General features: G+C 42.1%; 1 protein-coding gene across 3 annotated transcripts in view; it reads right to left on the bottom strand.

Moving 5' to 3' along the window:
* KIF3A (kinesin family member 3A) overlaps positions 1 to 22,674 on the bottom strand; it is a 178,778-nt gene that overhangs the window by 72,741 nt on the left and 83,363 nt on the right. For all 3 annotated transcript variants that reach the window (XM_075344580.1, XM_075344579.1, XM_075344581.1), the window contains 3 exons: positions 9,959 to 10,084; positions 988 to 1,041; positions 815 to 883 (listed from right to left, as the gene is read on the bottom strand). In XM_075344580.1, coding sequence (XP_075200695.1) covers positions 815 to 883; positions 988 to 1,041; positions 9,959 to 10,084 — 249 coding nt within the window. The remainder of the gene's footprint in view (positions 1 to 814; positions 884 to 987; positions 1,042 to 9,958; positions 10,085 to 22,674) is intronic.

The following is a 22,674-nucleotide window of genomic DNA, read 5'->3' as shown; positions in this document are numbered from 1 at the left end:
CAGCCGCGCCGCAGTGATAACAATGGCAGCGGCGGTCAGCGCGGTAGTCCCCATACACTAACACACTCAGCGATGCTGCAGTGTGTAATGGCACAAACGCGGTCAGCGCCGCGGTCCCCGGTGCACTAGCACGCCCAGCAATGCTGGAGTGTTGCTGTGCGCGGTCCCCACGGGGACACAGAGTACCTCAAAGTAGCAGGGCCATGTCCCTGAACGATACTCGGCTCCTATCCAGCAGAGTCCTCAGGAGCTGTGGATGGAGCACGGTCTCAGTGCCTGGAGACCGATTAGGATCCCACTTCACCCAGAGCCCTAGGGGGGATGGGGAAGGAAAACAGCATGTGGGCTCCAGCCTCCGTACCCGCAATGGATACCTCAACCTTAACAACACCGCCGACAAGAGTGGGGTGAGAAGGGAGCATGCTGGGGGCCCTGTTAAGGGCCCTCTTTTCTTCCATCCGACATAGTCAGCAGCTGCTGCTGACAAGCTGTGGAGCTATGCGTGCATGTCTGCCTCCTTCGCACAAAGCAAAAAACTGAGGAGCCCGTGGGAGCACGGGGGGTGTATAGGCAGAAGGGGAGGGGCTTTACACTTTTAGTGTAATACTTTGTGCGGCCTCCGGAGGCATAGCCTATACACCCAATTGTCTGGGTCTCCCAATGGAGCGACAAAGAAATACGATATATAGAACACACTTTTTATATATTTTACATAACATTTCATATTGTGCCACTTTAACATTTTATTAAAATCTAACATCACGGAAAAAAACCCTCAAAACAAAACATTCTTCAAAGATAGATAGTGTCTTACATCTTTTTCTTTCTTGTCTGGTACAGGAGTTTGCTTTCTCATATTGTTTCCAGTGTAGGCAACACATTTCTTACAAAGACAAAAACGTATATGTTAGATTTACTGGGTAGGTGAAAATGCAAATTACTGTAAAATAAATAAGAAAAAACAAAAAAATAAAAACGACTGCTTACCAACTGCCATTCTCCAATATCTTCATTCCAATGGACGTAATTTTCAATCATGTCCTGAACAGAAAACAACTATGTTATACTCATGTAACTATATTTTCTTTAAACCAAATAAAATTTATTGAGGAGATATAACGGATCAGGAACATTACAGATATAGCGAATTAACAAGATGACATTATTATAACATACACTGACCCTGCCACCTCTCTTTCCGCTATAGTACATACACATTCGTCTTTCTATAATATATCATTTTATAAGCGGAATGCTTCAAAATCATTTATCATCTTGGTCAATGTTCCTTTGAGCGTCAAGAATGAATTAGAGCGTCAATTCCCCTTTAAATGGATGGATTCAGACATCCCATATATTGGTATTGTTCTTGCTTCTACACATCTCTTAATAGAAAAAAAATCTCCTCTCCTGAAAAATATAGAGTTGGAACTAAATAGATATGCACAGCTTTCTATCTCATGGATGGCTAGAGTCCAATCATTTAAAATGATTTTTCTTCCAAAAATTCTTTACTTATTCAGGTGTCTTCCCATAAAATTCCTTACGAGGTCTTTAGCCAAATTGCAATCTTTAACTAATAAATCTTTATTTGGGCAAAAAAAAGATGCCAAGAGTCTCTTTCAAAGTATTGCACTATTCATATAAATTGGGTGGATTGGGTACTCAAGACATCAGGGCTTATTATAAGGCCACTCTTTTAGAAGGGGTGAAGGCCTGGTGGTGGGAAGATACCTTGCTTAGGTGGTTGCAGACTGAAATGCATTTAGCCAAGTTTAACTCAACAAGGTGTATGCTTGAAGTGGAATATATGGTCAAGTCATCAGCCCGCCCACATCTGTCCACTGTGGAAGCCACCATTCAGGTGTGGAACCATTTCATGCCCAAAGGGTTTCGAATTCCGTTTCAAGACATTTCGCTTAGATCTATTGAGGGTCATATACCTTTACTAGCATTCACTCCAAATTTCCTTCTTTAAATACATTTTGCTGTCAATATCTTCAGATACGACATTTTCTAACTAATAATCCTATATTTCCGATTTTCCTGAGCCACAAAATGTCAATTCTTTGCTGCAGTCGCAAGCGTCCTCCGCAGGGAGAACACAAGCAAGTGATCGCAGCGCAACGAACCCTGATCGTGGACGCTGGCAGCTGCGGTTTCCTGCGAAGAAGACTCACGGCCCCGCAGATCAGGAGATGCCATGTCCAGGACATAGCAGGTCCTGATTGTGGGCACGTACCCTTAATCTCGTGCCTGGTTATACTCCTGACCAGAGCTAATCTGTCCCACCCCACACAGTGAAGGAAGGGGCAGGAGTGTGATTGCAACACAGAAAAAACAGATTGGGAAAAATCAAAACTCAGACACATCAAACTCACAGGAACAAACTGTTAAAGACGAAGGAGAAAAGCAAGAAAAGCAAGGCAGTAACAAAAGGACAACAAGGGTTAACACCACAACCACTCAAAGCAATAATGTACAACAACCACCAGTAAATCTGGACAAAACCACCTCTCCAGACAAGTATAGATACACTAAAGCTGGCACAAATGGAAGTGTCCAGCCAGCATATAGGAGGGGAGGGAGGGTAGTGGAGCAAAAAAAAGGATAGATAGAGTAGATAGAGACAGTGAGATGGTAGGGGTCAATGAAGGATTAGGAGGGGATGGGACATGCAAGGAAGGTAGTGAGGCTATGAGTAATAAAGGTGTTAATAGGATTAAATGTCTACTGGCAAATGCAAGAAGTCTTGCAAACAAAATGAATGAATTGGAGACTCTTATGTAAACCATGGATTATGATGTGGTGGGCATTACGGAAACCTGGCTGGATGAAAGCCATGACTGGGTGACAAACATACAGGGTTATAGTACATTTAGGAGGGACAGGAAAGACAAAAACGGTGGTGGGGTGTGTATATTTATCAAATCTAACCTAAAACCTGTGTTGAATGATGACATTGGGGGGAACTGCAACAATGTAGAGTCAGTATGGGTAAATGTACATGGGGAGGGGAATAATGGAAAAATGCTAATTGGAGTTTGCTATAAGCCTCCTAACATACCCGAACAAATAGAGGATGAAATGCTGGAACAAATTGAAAAGGCAGCTAATAATAATAATCGGGTTCTTATTATGGGGGATTTCAACTATCCAGACATACAGTGGGACATAGAATCTTCTGGTTGTGCTAAAAGCTGTAAATTCTTATCTACCATTCAAGACCATTTCCTCTCTCAGATGGTAGATGAACCGACGAGGGGAGATAATTTGCTAGATTTGGTTCTGTCAAATAGACCGGATACAATTTCAGATCTACAGGTCCGGGAGCACTTGGGCACCAGCGATCATAATATGGTAAGCTTCAACGTAATATTCAATAGAACATTTCAAAGGGGAAATGCTAAAACCTGGAATTTTAGGAAAGCTGATTTCAACAAATTAAGGGAAGAGCTTAAATGTGTAGATTGGGACAAAGTCATGGTAACTGGGGATACTGAACATAAATGGGGAAAGTTTAAGGATATACTGCTAGAGTCCTGTAAAAAACGTATACCCTCTGGTAATAAAACGTCCCGGAATAAAAAGAAACCACTATGGATAAATAAGACTGTACAAAGTATAATAAAACAAAAACAAAGGGCGTTTAAAATCTTGAAGGCTGAGAATACAGAAATAGCATTTCAGGAGTATAAAGATATCAATAGGCAATGCAAAAAAGAAATCAAACAAGCAAAACTAGCTACTGAAACAAAAATCGCCAATGACATTAAAATAAATCCCAAAATCTTTTATAAATACATTAATGCCAAAAGGAAAACAAAGGATAGTATTGGCCCTTAAAATATAATAACAAGTTAGTTATAGAGGACAAACAAAAGACTGAGATATTAAATCGGCATTTCTCATCTGTGTTCACCAAGGAACTGACTGTACCAGGCATCATTCAACAAGTGAAAAATCAAAGTTCACCACCCGATATAATTAATTTAACACAAGAAGAAGTACGCCTACTTCTGAGTAAATTAAACATTGACAAATCCCCAGGGCCAGATGGCATTCATCCACGAATATTGAGGGAATTGAGCTCCGTAATTGACAGACCGCTGTATCTCATCTTTTTAGACTCGCTTGTAACAGGGTTGGTGCCTCAGGATTGGAGAATTGCTGATGTGGTACCGATATTTAAGAAAGGTAAGAGGATAGATCCAGGCAACTACCGTCCAGTAAGCCTGACATCAGTAGTATGCAAAGTTTTTGAGGGCATTTTAAGGGATGACATGCAAAAATATGTTGCAGAAAATAATATAATAACTGACAACATGGATTCATGAAAGATAAGTCGTTCTCTAACCAACCTGTTGGGGTTCTATGAGGGGGTAAGTGCAAACCAGGATATTGGTAATGCAGCTGATGTGATTTATTTGGACTTTGCAAAGGCATTTGATACTGTACCACATAATAGCCTTATACTAAAGCTCCAGAAGCAAGGATTAGGGGAAACTATATGCAACTGGGTAAGAAATTGGCTAAAAGATAGGAAACAAAGAGTAGTCATAAATGGAACATTCTCTAAATGGGCCATAGTCAGCAGTGGGGTGCCGCAGGGATCTGTGCTAGAACCAATTCTTTTTAATCTCTTTATTAATGACCTTGTGGATGGGATTGATAGTAAAGTGTCAGTCTTTGCTGATGACACTAAACTATGTAGGATATTAAAAACTGACCTTGATAGTATAATATTACAAAAAGATCTGGATAAGATGTCAGAATGGGCAGATACTTGGCAAATGAGATTTAATGTTGATAAATGTAAAGTAATGCACCTAGGACGGAGTAATCCTATAACTACGTATACATTAAATGGAAGTAAACTCGGGACTACAGAACAGGAGAAGGACTTAGGTATTCTCATTACAAATAAGCTGAGCAGAAGCACTCAATGTCAGGCAGCAGCTGCAAAAGCAAACAAGATTCTAGGGTGTATAAAAAGAGAGATTAGATCCCGTGATCCCAACGTATTGTTACCCCTCTATAAATCACTTGTAAGGCCACATCTGGAATATGGGATTCAGTTTTGGGCTCCACATTTTAAAAAGGACATTCAAAAGTTAGTCAGTTCAAAGGCGGGCAACTAGATTACTACAAGGAATGGAAGGCCTCCCATATGATGACAGGTTGAAAAAGTTAGATATGTTTAGCTTAGAAAAAAGACGTCTCAGAGGAGATCTCATTTATATGTATAAATACATGTGTGGTCAATATAAAGGACTGGCACATGACTTATTTCTTTCGAAGACAATATTAAGGACCAGGGGGCACTCACTGCGAGTGGAAGAAAAGCGATTCCGACAGCTAAATAGGAAAGGGTTCTTTACAGTTAGAGCAGTCAGACTGTGGAATGCCCTACCACAAGAGGTAGTAATGGCAGATACTATAACAGCTTTCAAAAAAGGGCTGGATGATTTCCTCACTACACAACATTGTTGGTTATAAATGACTTGTGACCAAATGTAGAACTGGTGGAAGAAGGTTGAACTAGATGGACCTAGGTCTTTTTTCAACCTTAGTAACTATGTAACTATATGAATGTGACTGGCTCTCCCATATCATGTGACAAAAGATTAACTTTTGCTAGCCTGCCTATTAACTACAAGTCTGTGGATTGACGCCCGAGTTTCCCTGAGTTGATCACAGACATCAGGGAAGTTAGAAGGCCAAGTGCAAGAATTAGTAGTTTCTACAGATCCTGACGCCGCTATGACATTAGACGATGCCTGCAAAAACTTCCTTGTGACAAATATATACAGTATTCTAGTATGAAGAAACCAAAAAAATGTGTGCTGGAGCATGAGTTGGTATACATGCAACTTATAAGCGCATGTTCACACTGGTCATAAGATAAAGAAAATAATATGGGCATCTATCCTGCTGTGACTAAATAAAAGCATAGGGCATATAAATAAACAAACATAGGGTACTTAGTAAATACTATCTTTGTTCAAAAAAAGTGTAAAGCCATCCCACCGTGACAAGGTGTACCCAAATCGGGACAGAACCTAACACCCTCTAGTATTAAAACCTCACCATGTGTCAACAGACAACAATCTGAAAAAGGGCAGAGAGTGATTGGGTCCCAAACTGGGGACACAACCATGGGATGCACTATAGATGAAATGTCAAGCTCAATGAAAAGGGGGCCACACCCTATTTGTACTGAGTACAAGACACTACAAAGAAACAAAAAAAAAAAAAAAGTATTCTAGTATGATGTAACAGAGGACTTACAAGGTGTGGCCGCATGATATATGAGGATCTAAAGCGGACCTATCGGTTCTAATAAATAAGACTTTTCTCACCTACATATTATTAGCCGAATACTAAGGGAAATCATTAGATTTGCTATGTGCACACCAATATTGCAATTCTCAGGCTAATCAGAGGAGGAAAAGCTTTATATTTGCTTTTTGAGAAAAGCTTTATAATTTGTTCTACTATTACTTTATAGTTTCATAGTTAAGGTTGAAAATACGAGTTTAACCTGTAGCCCAACATGTTGATCCAGAGGACAGCAAATGGGGCAGGCACAAAACTTCAGAGGAAAAGAATTCCTCCTCTGCCTGACTATTAGGACCATGACAGAGATTTCTAGTGATAAAAATCACTATCTGAAAACAGTAAGCATGAAACCTTATCTAAAAAGCATCGCTGACAGTTTGTAAATCCCCTGTGGGTTTCAACATGTTTGTAACCTGCAAAAACAATTACCGTATTTTTCGCTTTATAAGACGCACCGGATTATAAGACGCACCCCCAAATTTGGTGAAGGAATAGAGAATTTTTTTTAATAAATGGGGTCCGTCTTATAATGCCAGTGTCTGTCTAACAAATCATATAGAGTATATGTCCCTCATAGCCCCCCATCCTAAAATTAGCCCCCTTAATCTGGATATGGCCACCTTATATTGAATATAGCCCCCTTGTGCTGGCACACGTCCACCAGTGACGCAACATGTCCCCTATGGCTGGCACACTGCCCTTATAGCTGGCACACGCTGGCCCCCTGTCGCTGGCACACACTTGGCCCCCTGTGGCTGGCACACACGCTGCCCCCTGTCGCTGGCACACACGCTGCCCCCTGTCGCTGGCACACACGCTGCCCCCTGTGGCTGGCACACACGCTGCCCCCTGTCGCTGGCACACACGCTGCCCCCTGTCGCTGGCACACACGCTGCCCCCTGTCGCTGGCACACACGCTGCCCCCTGTGGCTGGCACACACGCTGCCCCCTGTGGGTGGCACACACGCTGGCCCCTGTGGCTGGCACACACGCTGGCCCCTGTGGCTGGCACACACGCTGGCCCCTGTGGCTGGCACACACGCTGCCCCCTGTGGCTGGCACACACGCTGGCCCCTGTGGCTGGCACACACGCTGGCCCCTGTGGCTGGCACACATGGCCCCATGCTGCTGCTTTTAGTAAAATAAACTCTTTCCTTACTTTCTCCAGCGCTGTGCTTGTACCCCTCCTCGGGGTTGAGCTCCGGCCTCCTGCATTTCCTGGTTCACTCCAGCGCTGTGCTTGTACCCCTCCTCGGGGTTGAGCTCCAGCCTCCTGCATTTCCTGGTTCACAGTCCAGGTCATGTGATCGGCACAGCAGTGTGTTATCTCTGCCTGATCATAGCGGCAGGAGGGAGACTGGGCAGACAGGCTGGTGGAGGTGAGTAAAGAGTTTATTATTTTACTATGGGTAGCAGCATGGGGGCCATAGCTAACACAGGGGGAAGGGGCATGTGTGATCAAAGGGAAGCACGGGCAGATATAATATGCACAGCTCCCCCAGCCCATAGCCATGGTGCAGTTTCAGCACCACAGCTATGGACAGCGGCTGTGCATATTATATGAGCGGGTGCAGGAGATCAAACGCTGCCGCCCGCAGCTTCACAAGCCTATACCAGCCTCCACCAGCCCCCCCAGCACCGCTCCAGAGCGGCCCCACCTCCCCTGGACCCTGCAGTATATAATCCGTATATTCAGTTTATAAGACGCACCCCCTACTTTCCCCCAAAATTTGGGGGAACAAAAGTGCGTCTTATAAAGCGAAAAATACGGTACATCGGGAAACAGATAGGGATTTTTATATTGTTTGTAGACCTCCCCCCAAGTAAGGCAACATTATGAAGGGTGCAAAACCCGCATCCTATGTAGAGGACGCAACAATCAGGACATTGACATGCTAGCCTTTGTCCAGCAGTACCCTTCTGATGCAGGGAATGGAGGGCAGACATTGGAATTCTGTTCCCTGTGCTTATCACAGTGTGGTTTTATGAGCACCCTCAGCTGGATACTCACATGTGGTTGTGAAGGGTGCTGAGTAGCTGGAACAGTTTGGGCTTGTTCAGATGCTACTTTTTTAGGTTGTTTTTTTTGTTTCTGCATGTTTTTGGTGCAGAAAAAAAAATGGAGTTTCACAGCTGCAGCAAAATGAAGAACATTTCTAAAATTTCATTTACAAGAAGCGATTGTTTAACATGATGTGTGTGTATTAAAAAAAAAAAAAAAGTTACCATGCTAATTCTTTCAGCATTTTTACACTTGGAGTTTTGGAGTTCAAAATAGACTTTTTGTGCTTTCTTATTCTGACACTTATAAGGGTTGGATGAACAAAAATACTAACAGTACCCGGCTCATTCACACACAAAAGGTCGCGAGGAACACGTCGACATAGAAGTGGGTGGTGGAAATGAAAGAAAGCTCCTGTTATGTCATCAACCTGGAAGTAATGCATTACAATGCTGTATCTGGACACTAGCGGCTTTCAGAATAGAAGAATTGAGTATGTTTAAACATTATCCATTGCCCAAACATTTTAACACCTTTTTATCTGGCTGGTCAGCCTCTTTGAAAAAAAAAAAAGGTGTAGAATATGCAAATCTATTACTCTGCCTCACCCAGGTCTGAGGCGCAAATAGGTCTTGTATACTTCCTTTGGTTTTCTTTAAATGCTTGTGTCAGGCATTGCCCTCTCAGGCACAGGGGAAATCCTTTCTGAGACACATAGAATATGGCCCGAACATGGTTTCAGAGAGGAGCAGAGAAGATGGAGAACTGGCCATGTACGAAAGCTGCCCTCTCCATTTTATTTTATAGGAGTTGAAACACCATCTGGTTTTGGGCTTTCCCTCAATAGGTGCGAGTCCCAAAGTTGATAAACCTAAGGCCACATCTGGAAAATGGGATCCAGTTTTGGGCTCCACATTTTAAAAAGGACATTCAGTAGTTAGAGTCAGTTCAAAAGGCAGGCAACTAGACTACTACAAGGAATGGAAGGCCTCCCATATGATGACAGGTTGAAAAAGTTAGATTTGTTTAGCTTAGAAAAAAAGACGTCTCAGAGGAGATCTCATTTATATGAATAAATACATGTATGTTTAATATAAAAGGACTGGCTCATGACATTCCTTCCAAAGACAATACTAAGGACCAGGGGGCATACACTGGGAGTGGAAGAAAAGTGATTCCGGCAGCTAAATAGAAAAGGGTTCTTTACAGTTAGAGCAGCTAGAATGTGGAATGCCGTACCACAAGAGGTAGTAATGGCAGACACTATAACAGCTTTTTATTTAAAAAAAAAAAAAAAAAAGAAAAAAGGGGCTGGATGATTTCCTCAGTACACACAACATTGTTGGTTATAAATGACTTAATGACAAAATGTATAACTGTGGAAGAAGGTTGAGCTAGATGGACCTAGGTCTTTTTTCAACCTATGTACTATTTTATACTATAAGAGAACTTGTTATCCCAGATCAAGGTAACATTTTAAGTTATACTGTACCCAGGGATTAAGTTGACGATGTGGCCCTCAGACTGGAAAAGTAGCGTGCTCCTCTTCTGATGGAAACAATACAAGATGAGGCTTTGCGAACCACAACAGTGAATGACCAATTATGGGCTCACCTGATAATCCTGTGGAATAAAATTATCAATGATTATCATCTGAAGTCGAAGCTCACGACTCAGCTGCCTGATATTCTCCAATAATCCCTCTATTTCTCTTTGGTGTTCTTGTTGCAGGTCGGCCATCTATGAAAAAAAATAAAACACAAACTTCTGTCACCCATAGCTATAGCAGTGGTTAACAACATCCCAAAAGGACCCTACAAGACAAAATATATCTTTGTACCGTGTTAGCCAGTAGAGGTAAAAAATTGTTTAAAAGAACTGAGAGTCCTCAGTGGTTGATACCTTTTAATGGCTAACTGAAAAGATGGTAATAATAGCAAGCTTTCGAGACTGCTCAGGTGTCTTCATCAGGCATGGTATAACAAAATCTGAAGAGTCACATATTTATACACAACAAGACATAGAATGGGGCAGTAAATAAAACGAGGTATGTGAAGCAGAACTATCACTATGGCAAGGGGGCAAACTGTTATGGCCATAAATATTGCTGCAGTTCAGTGTGAAAGTTTTATTGACCTCTGAGGTCTGGTCCAGGGCTGTGATGCCCCCGGATGGTCTGAGGAGAACATCTCTTAATTGATGTAAAAAGACATGAATCCATGAGACACATTCATTCCTGCTCTGAATGTGTCAAAGGTCATCATAAGTTTGTACTTCCCTAGTCTCCTATCTCTCTGGGACTTGAAGTTTCCTTTCAATAGCAGCAATTTCATGTCCATGATGCTGTGGTCTGGGTTACAAAAATGTTTGGCCACAGGTAGATCTATCCTTTTTTCTCTCTAAGTGTGGCGGTGAGAATTCATCCTTGTCCTGAGCTGTTGTCCTGTCTCTCCTACATACAGACCCACAGTTGGACATTTAGTACATATAATTAAGTACACCACATTGGTTGTGGTGCAGCTGAAGGTACCTGAGATCTTGTAGTCCTGATGTGATCTGGGAATCTTTATCTTGTCCGTTGTCAATATAAATGGACAGGTCTTACATTTTTTCTGGTTGAAAGGAAGTGTTCCTGTTGTTGGAGAGGACAGGGAGCTTCTGACAATAATGCTTCTTAGATTTGGGGGCTGTCTAAAACACAGAAGTGGGGGGTCTGTAAAAATAGATTTTAATTGGGCATCTTTTTGCAGTAATGGTTGTAGTTTCCGTGTAGCTCTTCTTAACATCTCCAGATGTGGATTGTAGGTGATTACAAAAGGTACCCGGTTGTTTTCTTCTTTAGTTTCATAATGTAGGAGATGGTTTCTTGATATTCTGGTGGCTCTTGTAATCTGGTTTTCAATTGTTCTTGGGTGGTAGCCTTGATTCAGAAAGGTCTTTCTGAGGCCCTCAAGGTGATTGTCTCTTTCTGTACTGTTGGAACATATTCGATTGTACACGATAGCGTGGCTGTATACAATAGAGTTTTTTTATGTGTTTTGGATGAAAACTGTCCCATTTCAGGTATGTTGGACGGTCAATTGGCTTCTTGTACAGGGATGTCTCTATTTCATTGTTCCGTAGTTTAATGATGGTGTCCAAGAAGTTGATTTCAGTGCAGGAGTAGTTGAGTGTTAGGTTGATGGTGGGATGAAACTGATTAAAGTGTTCATGGAAGGTCTTCAGTTGCTCCTCAGACTCTGTCCAGATGATTAAAATATCATCACTGTAACGGTAGTAGGCCAGAGGCCTGATAGGACAAGAGGATAAAAAGTCACTCTCAAGCTTGGCCATGAAAAGATTTGCATATTGTGGTGCCATTTTGCTTCCCATTGCAGTCCCAGTCTCCTGTAGATATAGGTTATTGTCAAATACAAAGTAATTATGCGTGAGGATGAATTTTGTAAGCTTCACAACAGAATCGGCATCAGTTCCTGTTTTCTCCAGGAAGACTTTGCAGGCATTCAATCCATCCTGGTGTGGAATATTCGAGTACAAGGATCCATGGTGGCAAGGATGGTTCCCTCTGGTAGAGGACCTGTTGCTGATAGTTTTTTCAATAGGTCAGGAGTGTCCTGGATGTAGCTGCTTGTATCCCTTACCAAGGGTTTAAGGATACCCTCTACCCATCCAGAGACTTGTTCAGTGAGGGTTCCCACACATGAAATGATGGGTCTTCCTGGGTTTCCAGATTTTTGAATTTTGGGAAGCGTGTAGAATGTGCCTATTCTTGGACTTACCGGTATCAGTTCATCAGCTGTTGAGGATATGTCAGGCAGACAAGAGACCAACTTGTTAAGTTCCTTGTAATAGTCCTGTGTAGGGTCAGACTCCAATTTTTTTTTTATAGTAGCATGTGTCCATCAGTTGTCTGTGTGCTTCATTCATGTAGTCTGATTTGTTCATCATGACTATTGCACCCCTCTTGTCTGCAGGTTTAATGATGATTTCTTTGTTGGTTTTCAAAGATTTTAAGGCCCTTCTCTCCTGGGCACTGATGTTGGATGGTTGCCTCCTGTGTGTGTCTATGATAGTGGATTTTACCAAATATCTGAAAGTGTCTATATACGAGGGGCGATCCAAAAGTAATGATAATCGGTTATTTCTATTGCACACAGAAATTAAAATAAAATGTTTTCTTCTCTCTTAGGTACCCACTAGTCCAGGAAAAAAATAAATCATTTCAATAGGCCACGATTCCCAGGAGCTACATTCATTTGAATATGAACTGCTGAGGAGTGAACATCAAAATGGAAAAAAACGAGCTCAGAGCTGTCATCAAATACCTCTGCTTGAAAAAAATGACTACCAAAGACATACACACATACACAGCGGCTTGGTGGAAACATTGGGGGGACTCTTCTCCTCCATATTCCACAGTTGCGCGCTGGGCCAAGGAATTTAAACTGGGAAATACATCGACAGAAGATGAACATCGTGAAGGACGCCCATCCACATCCCTCAATGAAGAAAACGTGAAAAAAGTTGAAGGAGTTGTATTGGCAGATCGAAGAGTGACTATCAGGCATGTAGCTGAGGTCACAGGGATCTCATATGGCAGTATTCAAAGAATCCTTGCAAAAGAATTGCATATGAGAAAGGTCTCCGCGCGTTGGGTGCCAAAAATGTTAACCAACGAGCAAAAGAAGAAACGAGTTGACATTTCAATAGCAAATCTCGAAAAGTTCCAAGCAGACAAGGAGAATTTTTTGTCACGTTTTTTGACCATGGACGAGACCTGGATCCACCACTTTGATCCCAAAACTAAACAACAATCGATCACATGGAAACGAGCCGACGAACCGACGCCGAAGAAATTCAAAGTGTCAAGCTCAGCAGGGAAGGTTATGGCGTCCGTTTTTTGGGACGCTGAAGGAATTATTATGGTGGACTATTTGGATAAGGGAGCCACTATTACGGGCTCCTACTACGCAGAACAAATAAGAAGATTGCGGGAGGCCATCAAGGAGAAAAGGCGCGGCAAACTGTGGGCTGGAGTGCTGTTTCACCAAGATAACGCGCCGGCTCACAAAGCTGCAGTTACCATGGCAACCATTCAAGAAGCGGGCTTTGAACTGGTGGAACACCCCCCCCCCCATTCGCCAGATTTATCCCCCAGTAACTTCTCTCTCTTTCCTCGCCTCAAGGAACACCTCCGGGGCAAGAAATTTGATGACAATAGCGACGTGATAGCCGCTGTTGGGGATTTTTTTGAGGGTCAAGATCAAGAATTTTTTTCGAAGGGAATTCTAAGTTTAGAAAAGAAATGGACTAAATGTATAGACTTGTTAGGGGACTATGTAGAAAAATATTATTTTTTTTTTTATATATTCATTGTGTTTATTATTGATTATCATTCCTTTTGGATCGCCCTTCGTAGTTATCCAAATGAGGGTTGCGTCCTGGTGGAGGTGTCCAATCTGACCTTTTCCTGGTTGTCAAGATCAGTCTTCCTTCAGTCTGGGTGGATTCTGAAACATCTGCATCATTAAAATATTCCCTCAAACGTAGTCTCCTGAAATAAATCTTCCAGGTCGCTGCAGCATCATTGTCAGAAGCTCCCTGTCCTCGCCAACAACAGGAACACTTCCCTGCAACCAGAAAAAATGTAAGAACTGTCCATTTATATTGACAACGGACAAGATAAAGATTCCCAGATCACATCAGGACTACAAGATCTCAGGTACCTTCAGCTGCACCACAACCAATGTGGTGTACTTAATTATATGTACTAAATGTCCAACTGTGGGTCTGTATGTAGGGGAGACAGGACAACAGCTCAGGACAAGGATGAATTCTCACTGCCACACTATTAGAGAAAAAAGGATAGATCTACCTGTGGCCAAACATTTTTGTAACCCAGACCACAGCATCATGGACATGAAATTGCTGCTATTGAAAGGAAACTTCAAGTCCCAGAGAGATAGGAGACTAGGGGAGTACAAACTTATGATGACCTTTGACACATTCAGAGCAGGAATGAATGTGTCTCATGGATTCATGTCTTTTTACATCAATTAAGAGATGTTCTCCTCAGACCATCCGGGGGCATCACAGCCCTGGACCAGACCTCAGAGGTCAATAAAACTTTCACACTGAACTGCAGCAATATTTATGGCCACAACAGTTTGCCCCCTTGCCATAGTGATAGTTCTGCTTCACATAACTTGTTTTAATTACTGCCCCATTCTATGTCTTGTTGTGTATAAATATCTGACTATTCAGATTTTGTGCTTGATGAAGAGACCCGAGTAGTCTCGAAAGCTTGCTGTTATTACCATCTTTTCAGTTAAGGCTTCTTTACACGCTGCGATATCGGTATCGATATCGCTAGCGTGGGTACCCGCCCCCATCTGTTGTGCGACACAGGCAAATCGCTGCCCGTGCCGCACAACATTGCGCGGACCCGTCACACTACTTACCTGCCCGGCGACGTCGCTGTGACCGGCGAACCGCCTCCTTTCTAAGGGGGCGGTTGGTTCAGCGTCACAGCAGTGTCACTGAACCGCCGCCCAATAGAAGCGGAGGGGCGGAGATGAGCGGGACGAACATCCCGCCCACCTCCTTCCTTCCGCATTGTGGCCGGGAGGCAGGTAAGGAGAGCTTCCTCGTTCCTGCGGTGTCACACGGAGCGATGTGTACTGCCGCAGGAACGAGGAACAACTTCGTTACTGCTGCAGTAACGATTTTTGAGAATGGACCCCAACAATGCAAAATCGCTCATAGGTGTCACACGCAACGGCATCGCTAATGCGGCCGGATGTGCGTCACCAATTCCGTGACCCCAATGAGTTCGCATTAGCGATGTCGTAGCGTGTAAAGCCCCCTTTAGCTATTAAAAGGTATCAACCACTGAGGACTTCAGTTCTTTTACACAATTTTCCTACAAGACAAGCAATTGTTACCACAGCTTCTCAACCTTATTTCTATTTCTAACAAAAATCGCCAATGACATTAAAATAAATCCCAAAATCTTTTATAAATACATTAATGCCAAAAGGAAAACAAAAGGATAGTATTGGCCCCTTAAAATATAATAACAAGTTAGTTATAGAGGACAAACAAAAGACTGAGATATTAAATAGGCATTTCTCATCTGTGTTCACCAAGGAACTGACTGTACCAGGCATCATTCAACAAGTGAAAAATCAAAGTTCACCACCCGATATAATTAATTTAACACAAGAAGAAGTACGCCTACGTCTAAGTAAATTAAACATTGACAAATCCCCAGGGCCAGATGGCATTCATCCACGAATATTGAGGGAATTGACAGACCGCTGTATCTCATCTTTTTAGACTCGCTTGTAACAGGGTTGGTGCCTCAGGATTGGAGGATTGCTGATGTGGTACCGATATTTAAGAAAGGTAAGAGGGTAGATCCAGGCAACTACCATCCAGTAAGCCTGACATCAGTAGTATGCAAAGTTTTTGAGGGCATTTTAAGGGATGACATGCAAAAATATGTTGCAGAAAATAATATAATAACTGACAGACAGCATGGATTCATGAAAGATAAGTCGTGTCTAACCAACCTGTTGGGGTTCTATGAGGGGGTAAGTGCAAACCTGGATATTGGTAATGCAGCTGATGTGATTTATTTGGACTTTGCAAAGGCATTTGATACTGTACCACATAATAGCCTTATACTAAAGCTCCAGAAGCAAGGATTAGGGGAAACTATATGCAACTGGGTAAGAAATTGGCTAAAAGATAGGAAACAAAGAGTAGTCATAAATGGAACATTCTCTAAATGGGCCATAGTCAGCAGTGGGGTGCCGCAGGGATCTGTGCTAGGACCAATTCTTTTTAATCTCTTTATTAATGACCTTGTGGATGGGATTGATAGTAAAGTGTCAGTCTTTGCTGATGACACCAAACTATGTAGGATATTAAAAACTGACCTTGATAGTATAATATTACAAAAAGATCTGGATAAGATGTCAGAATGGGCAGATACTTGGCAAATGAGATTTAATGTTGATAAATGTAAAGTAATGCACCTAGGACGGAGTAATCCTATAACTGCGTATACATTAAATGGAAGTAAACTCGAGACTACAGAACAGGAGAAGGACTTGGGTATTCTCATTACAAATAAGCTGAGCAGCAGCACTCAATGTCAGGCAGCAGCTGCAAAAGCAAACAAGATTCTAGGGTGTATAAAAAGAGAGATTAGATCCCGCGATCCCAACGTATTATTACCCCTCTATAAATCACTTGTAAGGCCACATCTGGAATATGGGATCCAGTTTTGGACTCCACATTTTAAAAAGGACATTCAGAAGTTAGAGTCAGTTCAAAGGCATATCAAAAAAGGAGAAAAAGGAGATAAGGCACGGGTAATATGCAAAATATAAGTTTTTTATTAAGACAATACAACATGGTATAAAAACACATACAAAAAGGATTGGGTCAGGGGGGCGTGGGTAAGGACTGTCAATCCTTATGTGAAATGTGGGGTAAGAGAAATGCCATACAGAACCAGGCCAGGTTGTATTAACAGGTACAGCGGCTCAATCTATGGGGGCGCACATGAGAAGACCTTGTGCATGGGAAAATGCATATGTGCCTATACAGGCATGTAATTAAACATGTGTCCCCCAAAGAACATAGTAAAAACAGGTAGCAAGGTGAATACAAAAACACCAGTCTCTCCAGTGGCTATGAGGCAGTGCTAGGGTTAATGAAAATAAAGCCACAGGGCAGAGAATGTGCATTAAAGTAGTGAGCACCCTGTACCTGTATATAAAGGAGCCGCTGTATTGCCTGGTGGTGAGGAGGGCTGGCTCTGGAGGCAAGAAGTGAACCTCCAACAGCCGTTTCGCAGACGCTTTTTCTATGGGATCCAGTTTTGGGCTCCACATTTTAAAAAGGACATTCAGAATTTAGAGTCAGTTCAAAGGCAGGCAACTAGACTACTACAAGGAATGGAAGGCCTCCCATATGATGACAGGTTGAAAAAGTTAGATATGTTTAGCTTAGAAAAAAGACGTCTCAGAGGAGATCTCATTTATATGTGTAAATACATGTGTGGTCAATATAAAAGGAATGGCACATGACTTATTTCTTCCAAAGACAGTACTAAGGACCAGGGGGCACTCACTGTGAGTGGAAGAAAAGCGATTCCGACACCTAAATAGGAAAGGGTTCTTTACAGATTGAGCAGTCAGACTGTGGAATGCCCTACCACAAGAGGTAGATACTATAACAGCTTTTAAAAAAGGGCTGGATGATTTCCTCAGTACACAAAACATTGTTGGTGATAAATGACTTAGTGACCAAATGTAGAACTGGTGGAGGAAGGTTGAACTAGATGGACCTAGGTCTTTTTTCAACCTTAGTAACTATGTAACTATTAAAAGGGCAAGTATTGTCAAATAAAAATAATAATTTCAATAATAGTAATAATAATAATAAAAAAAATCTTTCTATAGCGCCAACATATTCCGCAGCGCTTTACAATTCAGGAGGTTCATATACACACAAATAACAATAATAGAAAATACAATAATTGGAGTAAGGGAAAAAAAAAAAAAAAAGACAACCCTGCTCGTGAGAGCTTACAATCTACAATGCGATGGGGGGGACGGGACAAGGTACAAGTGCTTTCAATAATTGAAAAAAATAAAATAAAAATGTAAAGCATTAATGTTTTGTTTACATATTTGTTTTTAATTGAGCAAAATATAAAAAAAAATTTCTAAAAGTTTGATATTTTCTACTCTTAAAAACTAGGGGGAGCAGCTGTTGAAATCCTACTGTAGAACTAGCCTGGATTACAACTGCAGTAAAAGAAGGCAGAATCTGCTCTCCTGTGTGTGATGTCACCTCCCCCTCCCAATCTGAGTGTTTCCAAAAAAATAAGGGAAGAAGTAGTTTAGGATCACAGTGCAGAGCCATTTTGTTGGTGACCACAAAGTGATCCTAATATGTATAAGTGTCAGGAACTGCCAAGACACCAGGCTGACAAGAGAAGCTGCTGGGAGCAGAGGTCTAAGGTGACATGCGACGAGGAGGGGTGATCTCAGCCTAAGCCCGGCACTGCACTACAGATGTCACGCCGCGATTACCGTTCCCAGCTGCAAACACTCACCTCAGACCTCTGCCACGGCAGTCTCTCCTGTCAGCCTGGTGTCTCGGCTGTTCCTCCTTTTAGCGATCAGATCACATGGAAGTGAGGAGCTGCCAGGAACGGAGGCCTGAGGTGAGCACACGAGCGGAGGGTGGGGGGGAGAGAGGTGCAGTGATCGCAGCGTGACTTTCACAGCACAACATCAGGATCAGACGCAGATCACCGCCACCGTGCTCGGGGAGGGGGGGGGTTCCAGGTCACAGCAGGAAGTAGCTACAATGCAGTAGATAGTAGTCAGCATCTGACCCCATCTCTTATGCACAGGGACTCTCATATTTCAGGTAACGGTCGTTACATACAGCAAATCCAAGATGGCAGCTGTCAGTGTTTGAGCAAAAATAGAAATAACTAAACTAAATCAATGAATTTAATTTTGTATTAAAAATAACTGATTCCATAATCACTATTAATACAAAAATTAAAAAACGTGGCACCTTCCGTTTAAGGCCCTGTGCGCACACTGCATTTTTGCTGCAGAAATTTCTTGAGAAAATGGTTGTAACCTTTTTGCAGACATTCCCCAGCAAAACCTATGGAAAAAAATAGCTGTGCGCACACTGCTTTTTTTTTTGTTAAGAAAATTCTTTCTGCAGAATTTATTGAGGAAAAGAATGAGCACGTCACTTCTTTTCTGCAGGTACTTGCGTTTTTTGCCATAGATAATGGTAAAATAATGCAGGGACCAACCTGCATAAAAAAACGCACCAAAAACACATGCGTTTATTGGTGCATTTTTTTTAACGCAAGTATGCTAATATCTTTTACTCTCGAGAAATTTCTTGAGAAAAATCCTTTTTCTAGTGCTCACAGGGCCTAAGGGGCGAATCAGACAGACCAAGATAAAGCCTGGGCCTCAACACACAGATTAAAATGTCTGGGCCTCACTACTTGTGTTGGAAAGCCATGATAAAATGAAAAATCTCTGTCAATTTGTCTCCTAAGCCATTAATTCATTAAAATACTTGTAAATGGAGTCAATCATGCTTCAGAACTACATATAGCTGCAGCCATTGAGAAGAGTAGGTGCCCCCCACCCCTCACCAACATCTAGCTCAGTGTTTCCCAAACTCCAGTCCTCACCGCCCCCGACAGATCATGTCTTCAGGATATCTTTAATATTGCACCTATGAAATACTAGGGAAAACCTGAAAACATGATCTTTTGGGGCTGTGAGGACTGAAGTTTGGGAAACAGCTATCAAGCTAACGCCTTACTGGTGAGACCAGCCCCGCAGTCCGAGAAGTACTGATTTATACAATAGTGTGTATTGAGCGAAAGAGGAAAAGTTGAATATCAGCTACTGCTTTTAGCGGAGTTCATGGAGGTATTCTAGCAGACATGCCATTTTCCTTGAAGCAATCCTGTGCTTTGGTAGGTTCAGCATTGAGAACTGTACACTGCTAAAAACTTCATGGGAAATGTTTAATAGTCACAGATATATTTATGCATGGATTTTGTATCTTTTACACCAAATAAAAAAATTACACAAAAGTCCTACTGGTTTGATAATTCTATATAGTGATATAGCCACAGCTGTCCTTTTGCAATCCAGGCTGATAATAATCACTTCTTATCATGTGAACAGCCTGTAACATTACATGAAAAATATATCATGACATCAACTTTCTGAAAGAAATGTGGTTTCTTGGGGTCTGTGAGTGCACAAGGATCCCATTTACTATTGGCATTTTGTAAAAGGAGTTCATGTTAGATCCTAATCAAACGTCTGAAGAAATCTAGCTCTCACTTCCCCATAGATCTTAAATGCACAAGACACCTTTTTTGCTCAAAGCTTAAAAAGTGTCTTGATACAACTCTTTCACAGCACTTTGAAGTGGGCCCATCAGCTTACTTCCTCTAATTAAGAGAAAGCAGTCAGCACATGTTTAGCTTATGAAATTAGGGGTATGACTGTGTAGGCATTTGTTCCCCCAAATAAAAAATAAATAAATACATTTCTTTGTAGATATCAAATTTGCAAATCATGATAAATGCTATTGCATTGCTGCATATAGTGAAAATCACAGTCTCCTTTGAAGCCCGGCCACAGGCAGATTTTAAAGGAGATTTGCTACGACAAGCACGGATGTCTTCAGCACACCATCTGCTGTCATAGCAATCCATCAGCGACTTGCAATCACGTCACCAGCCCGCCGTTAAAATCCGCTGTTAAAGTTTGGCAGAGGGATTTAACAGGTTAAGAATTGTTAGAGCCAAGTCCTGGCTGTAATACATGGCCATTACCTATCAAGTATAGGACGGGCACCCAGTGAGCCTGCTCCATACACCCACTTCCAACATGCACCATATATATGTATGGTGGAAGTCTTAAAGGGGTTAATAATTTACAAGATGATTAACAGCTCCTATGTTAAAGAACTTGCCATGTATCCGTAAAATCGGGTGCTAAATTGTGGCTCCCAATGACATTTGATTTTTTTTGTGAACCCATAGACTTCAATTGGTGAGCCATCTTTTTCACAAACTACTGCATGCTGCGATTTTTTCCACATGCAGACTTGCCGCTCACCTGCACTGCCCTATTGAATAACGTTCCGAATGTAGTTTATATTTTTCATTGACAGAACTAAAACGGAAAATATAGTCGTGTGAATGAGCCCGAAAAGGCACTGACACACCCAGTCTACTTCCAGCATCATTTATATACTAGTACTACACTCGATTTCTCGTGACTGGCCCATTGCTATAATATTTAGTTGGCACATATCCAGCTTAACCATTAATTCGTAATGTAAAAACCTGGTGACCGGTTCCTGTTAAGCTTCATAAATCCCACTCATCAGTGGTTAAAAAAACAAGCAAAGCGCTCCATAGTATAACATTGTATTTCCTCACTATACACAATAAAATGATCCTGTGACAGGTCTGATGATAATTCTACAATAGTACTGTCCATCATTCAGAATACGGAAAACTTCTTCCAAATATGCCTCTATAAAAACCTTTGTGAGCGGCATGATGAATGAGTGGAGCATTATTTCACATACGAGAAAGGAAAAAAGAAAGCTGATAGATTTTGAAACACATTGGATTTGATTTGTAATAGATCAGCTCATTTTAGGTACAAGATAGTTTGTCCCAATGTGCAAAGTTCCTGTATTCCTGACTTTTCTCTGAACCACTGATAAGCTGTTAATTCTGTTGGAAGCTCCCGCCATTGTGCACACCTAGCTGGGCAGCCATTCAATTAAGGCTATGTGCGCACGTTGTGTTGTGTCTCTGCAGAAATTTCTGCAGCGATTTGAACAGTGACATGTGCGCTTCAAATCGCTGCAGAAACACTGCGTAATGAATGCAGTGAGAAGCCGATTTCATGAGCTCTGGATGCAGTCCCCACCATAGACAGCGGGACCTTCATGCAACGCGCACGGAATAAGTGAAATGTTGCTTTTTAGAACGCAGCGTTTTGACAGCATGCAAATCGCTTTATTCAAAAACGCAACGTGCGCATGGATTATTCACAATCTACATAGATTGTGCTGGGGACGCAGGACGCATGCAGTTACGCTGCGGTGCAGAACGCAGTGTAACTGCATGCAATACGCACACGTGGGCACAGAGCCTAAATATTCATTTATGATATACAGTGGTGTAATTAGATTCTGATGAGCCCCATTGCAAAATTTGGACCTGGGCCCCCACCTGCATGTTCTTCAGATGTATGGGCCCTTGAAGCATTCCAGATCCTGTCAAGACATAACTGTTCGCCCTCTCATATAATGATCCTGGGCTCTTGCTGTAATGTCTTCTATACCGGGACCTTTTCCTGGTATAATCTCCCCCATTCTGACCCTTTCTGGCATAATGTCATCCATCCTGGGCACCTCCCTGATACGATGTCCCTCATCCTGCCCCCAATCCAACTATATGTCCCATCTTGGGCTTCTTCAATAATAATGTCCATGTTCTGTGCCTCTTCAACAAAAATAATTATATATGTTTTTTTTATTTTTTGTGTTGGCTCAAAAAAACAACGATTCTTCTCATATTCCCCCCCCACTGCCACAATGGTGTCCTCTTCCATGCCCGAAGTAGAAGATGGGAGGCGACTTTAAAGAGCTAGTGACGGGTAGTGCTTGATATCACTGCCATGCGCTGCCAGTGACTTGCACGCAGATATCAACTGACAGCCTCT

Source organism: Anomaloglossus baeobatrachus, chromosome 4 (assembly GCF_048569485.1).
Source record: "Anomaloglossus baeobatrachus isolate aAnoBae1 chromosome 4, aAnoBae1.hap1, whole genome shotgun sequence".
Classification (NCBI taxonomy): domain Eukaryota; kingdom Metazoa; phylum Chordata; class Amphibia; order Anura; family Aromobatidae; genus Anomaloglossus; species Anomaloglossus baeobatrachus.
Note: the sequence above shows the minus strand (reverse complement) of the source record. Positions and strands in the feature narration are given on the sequence as shown.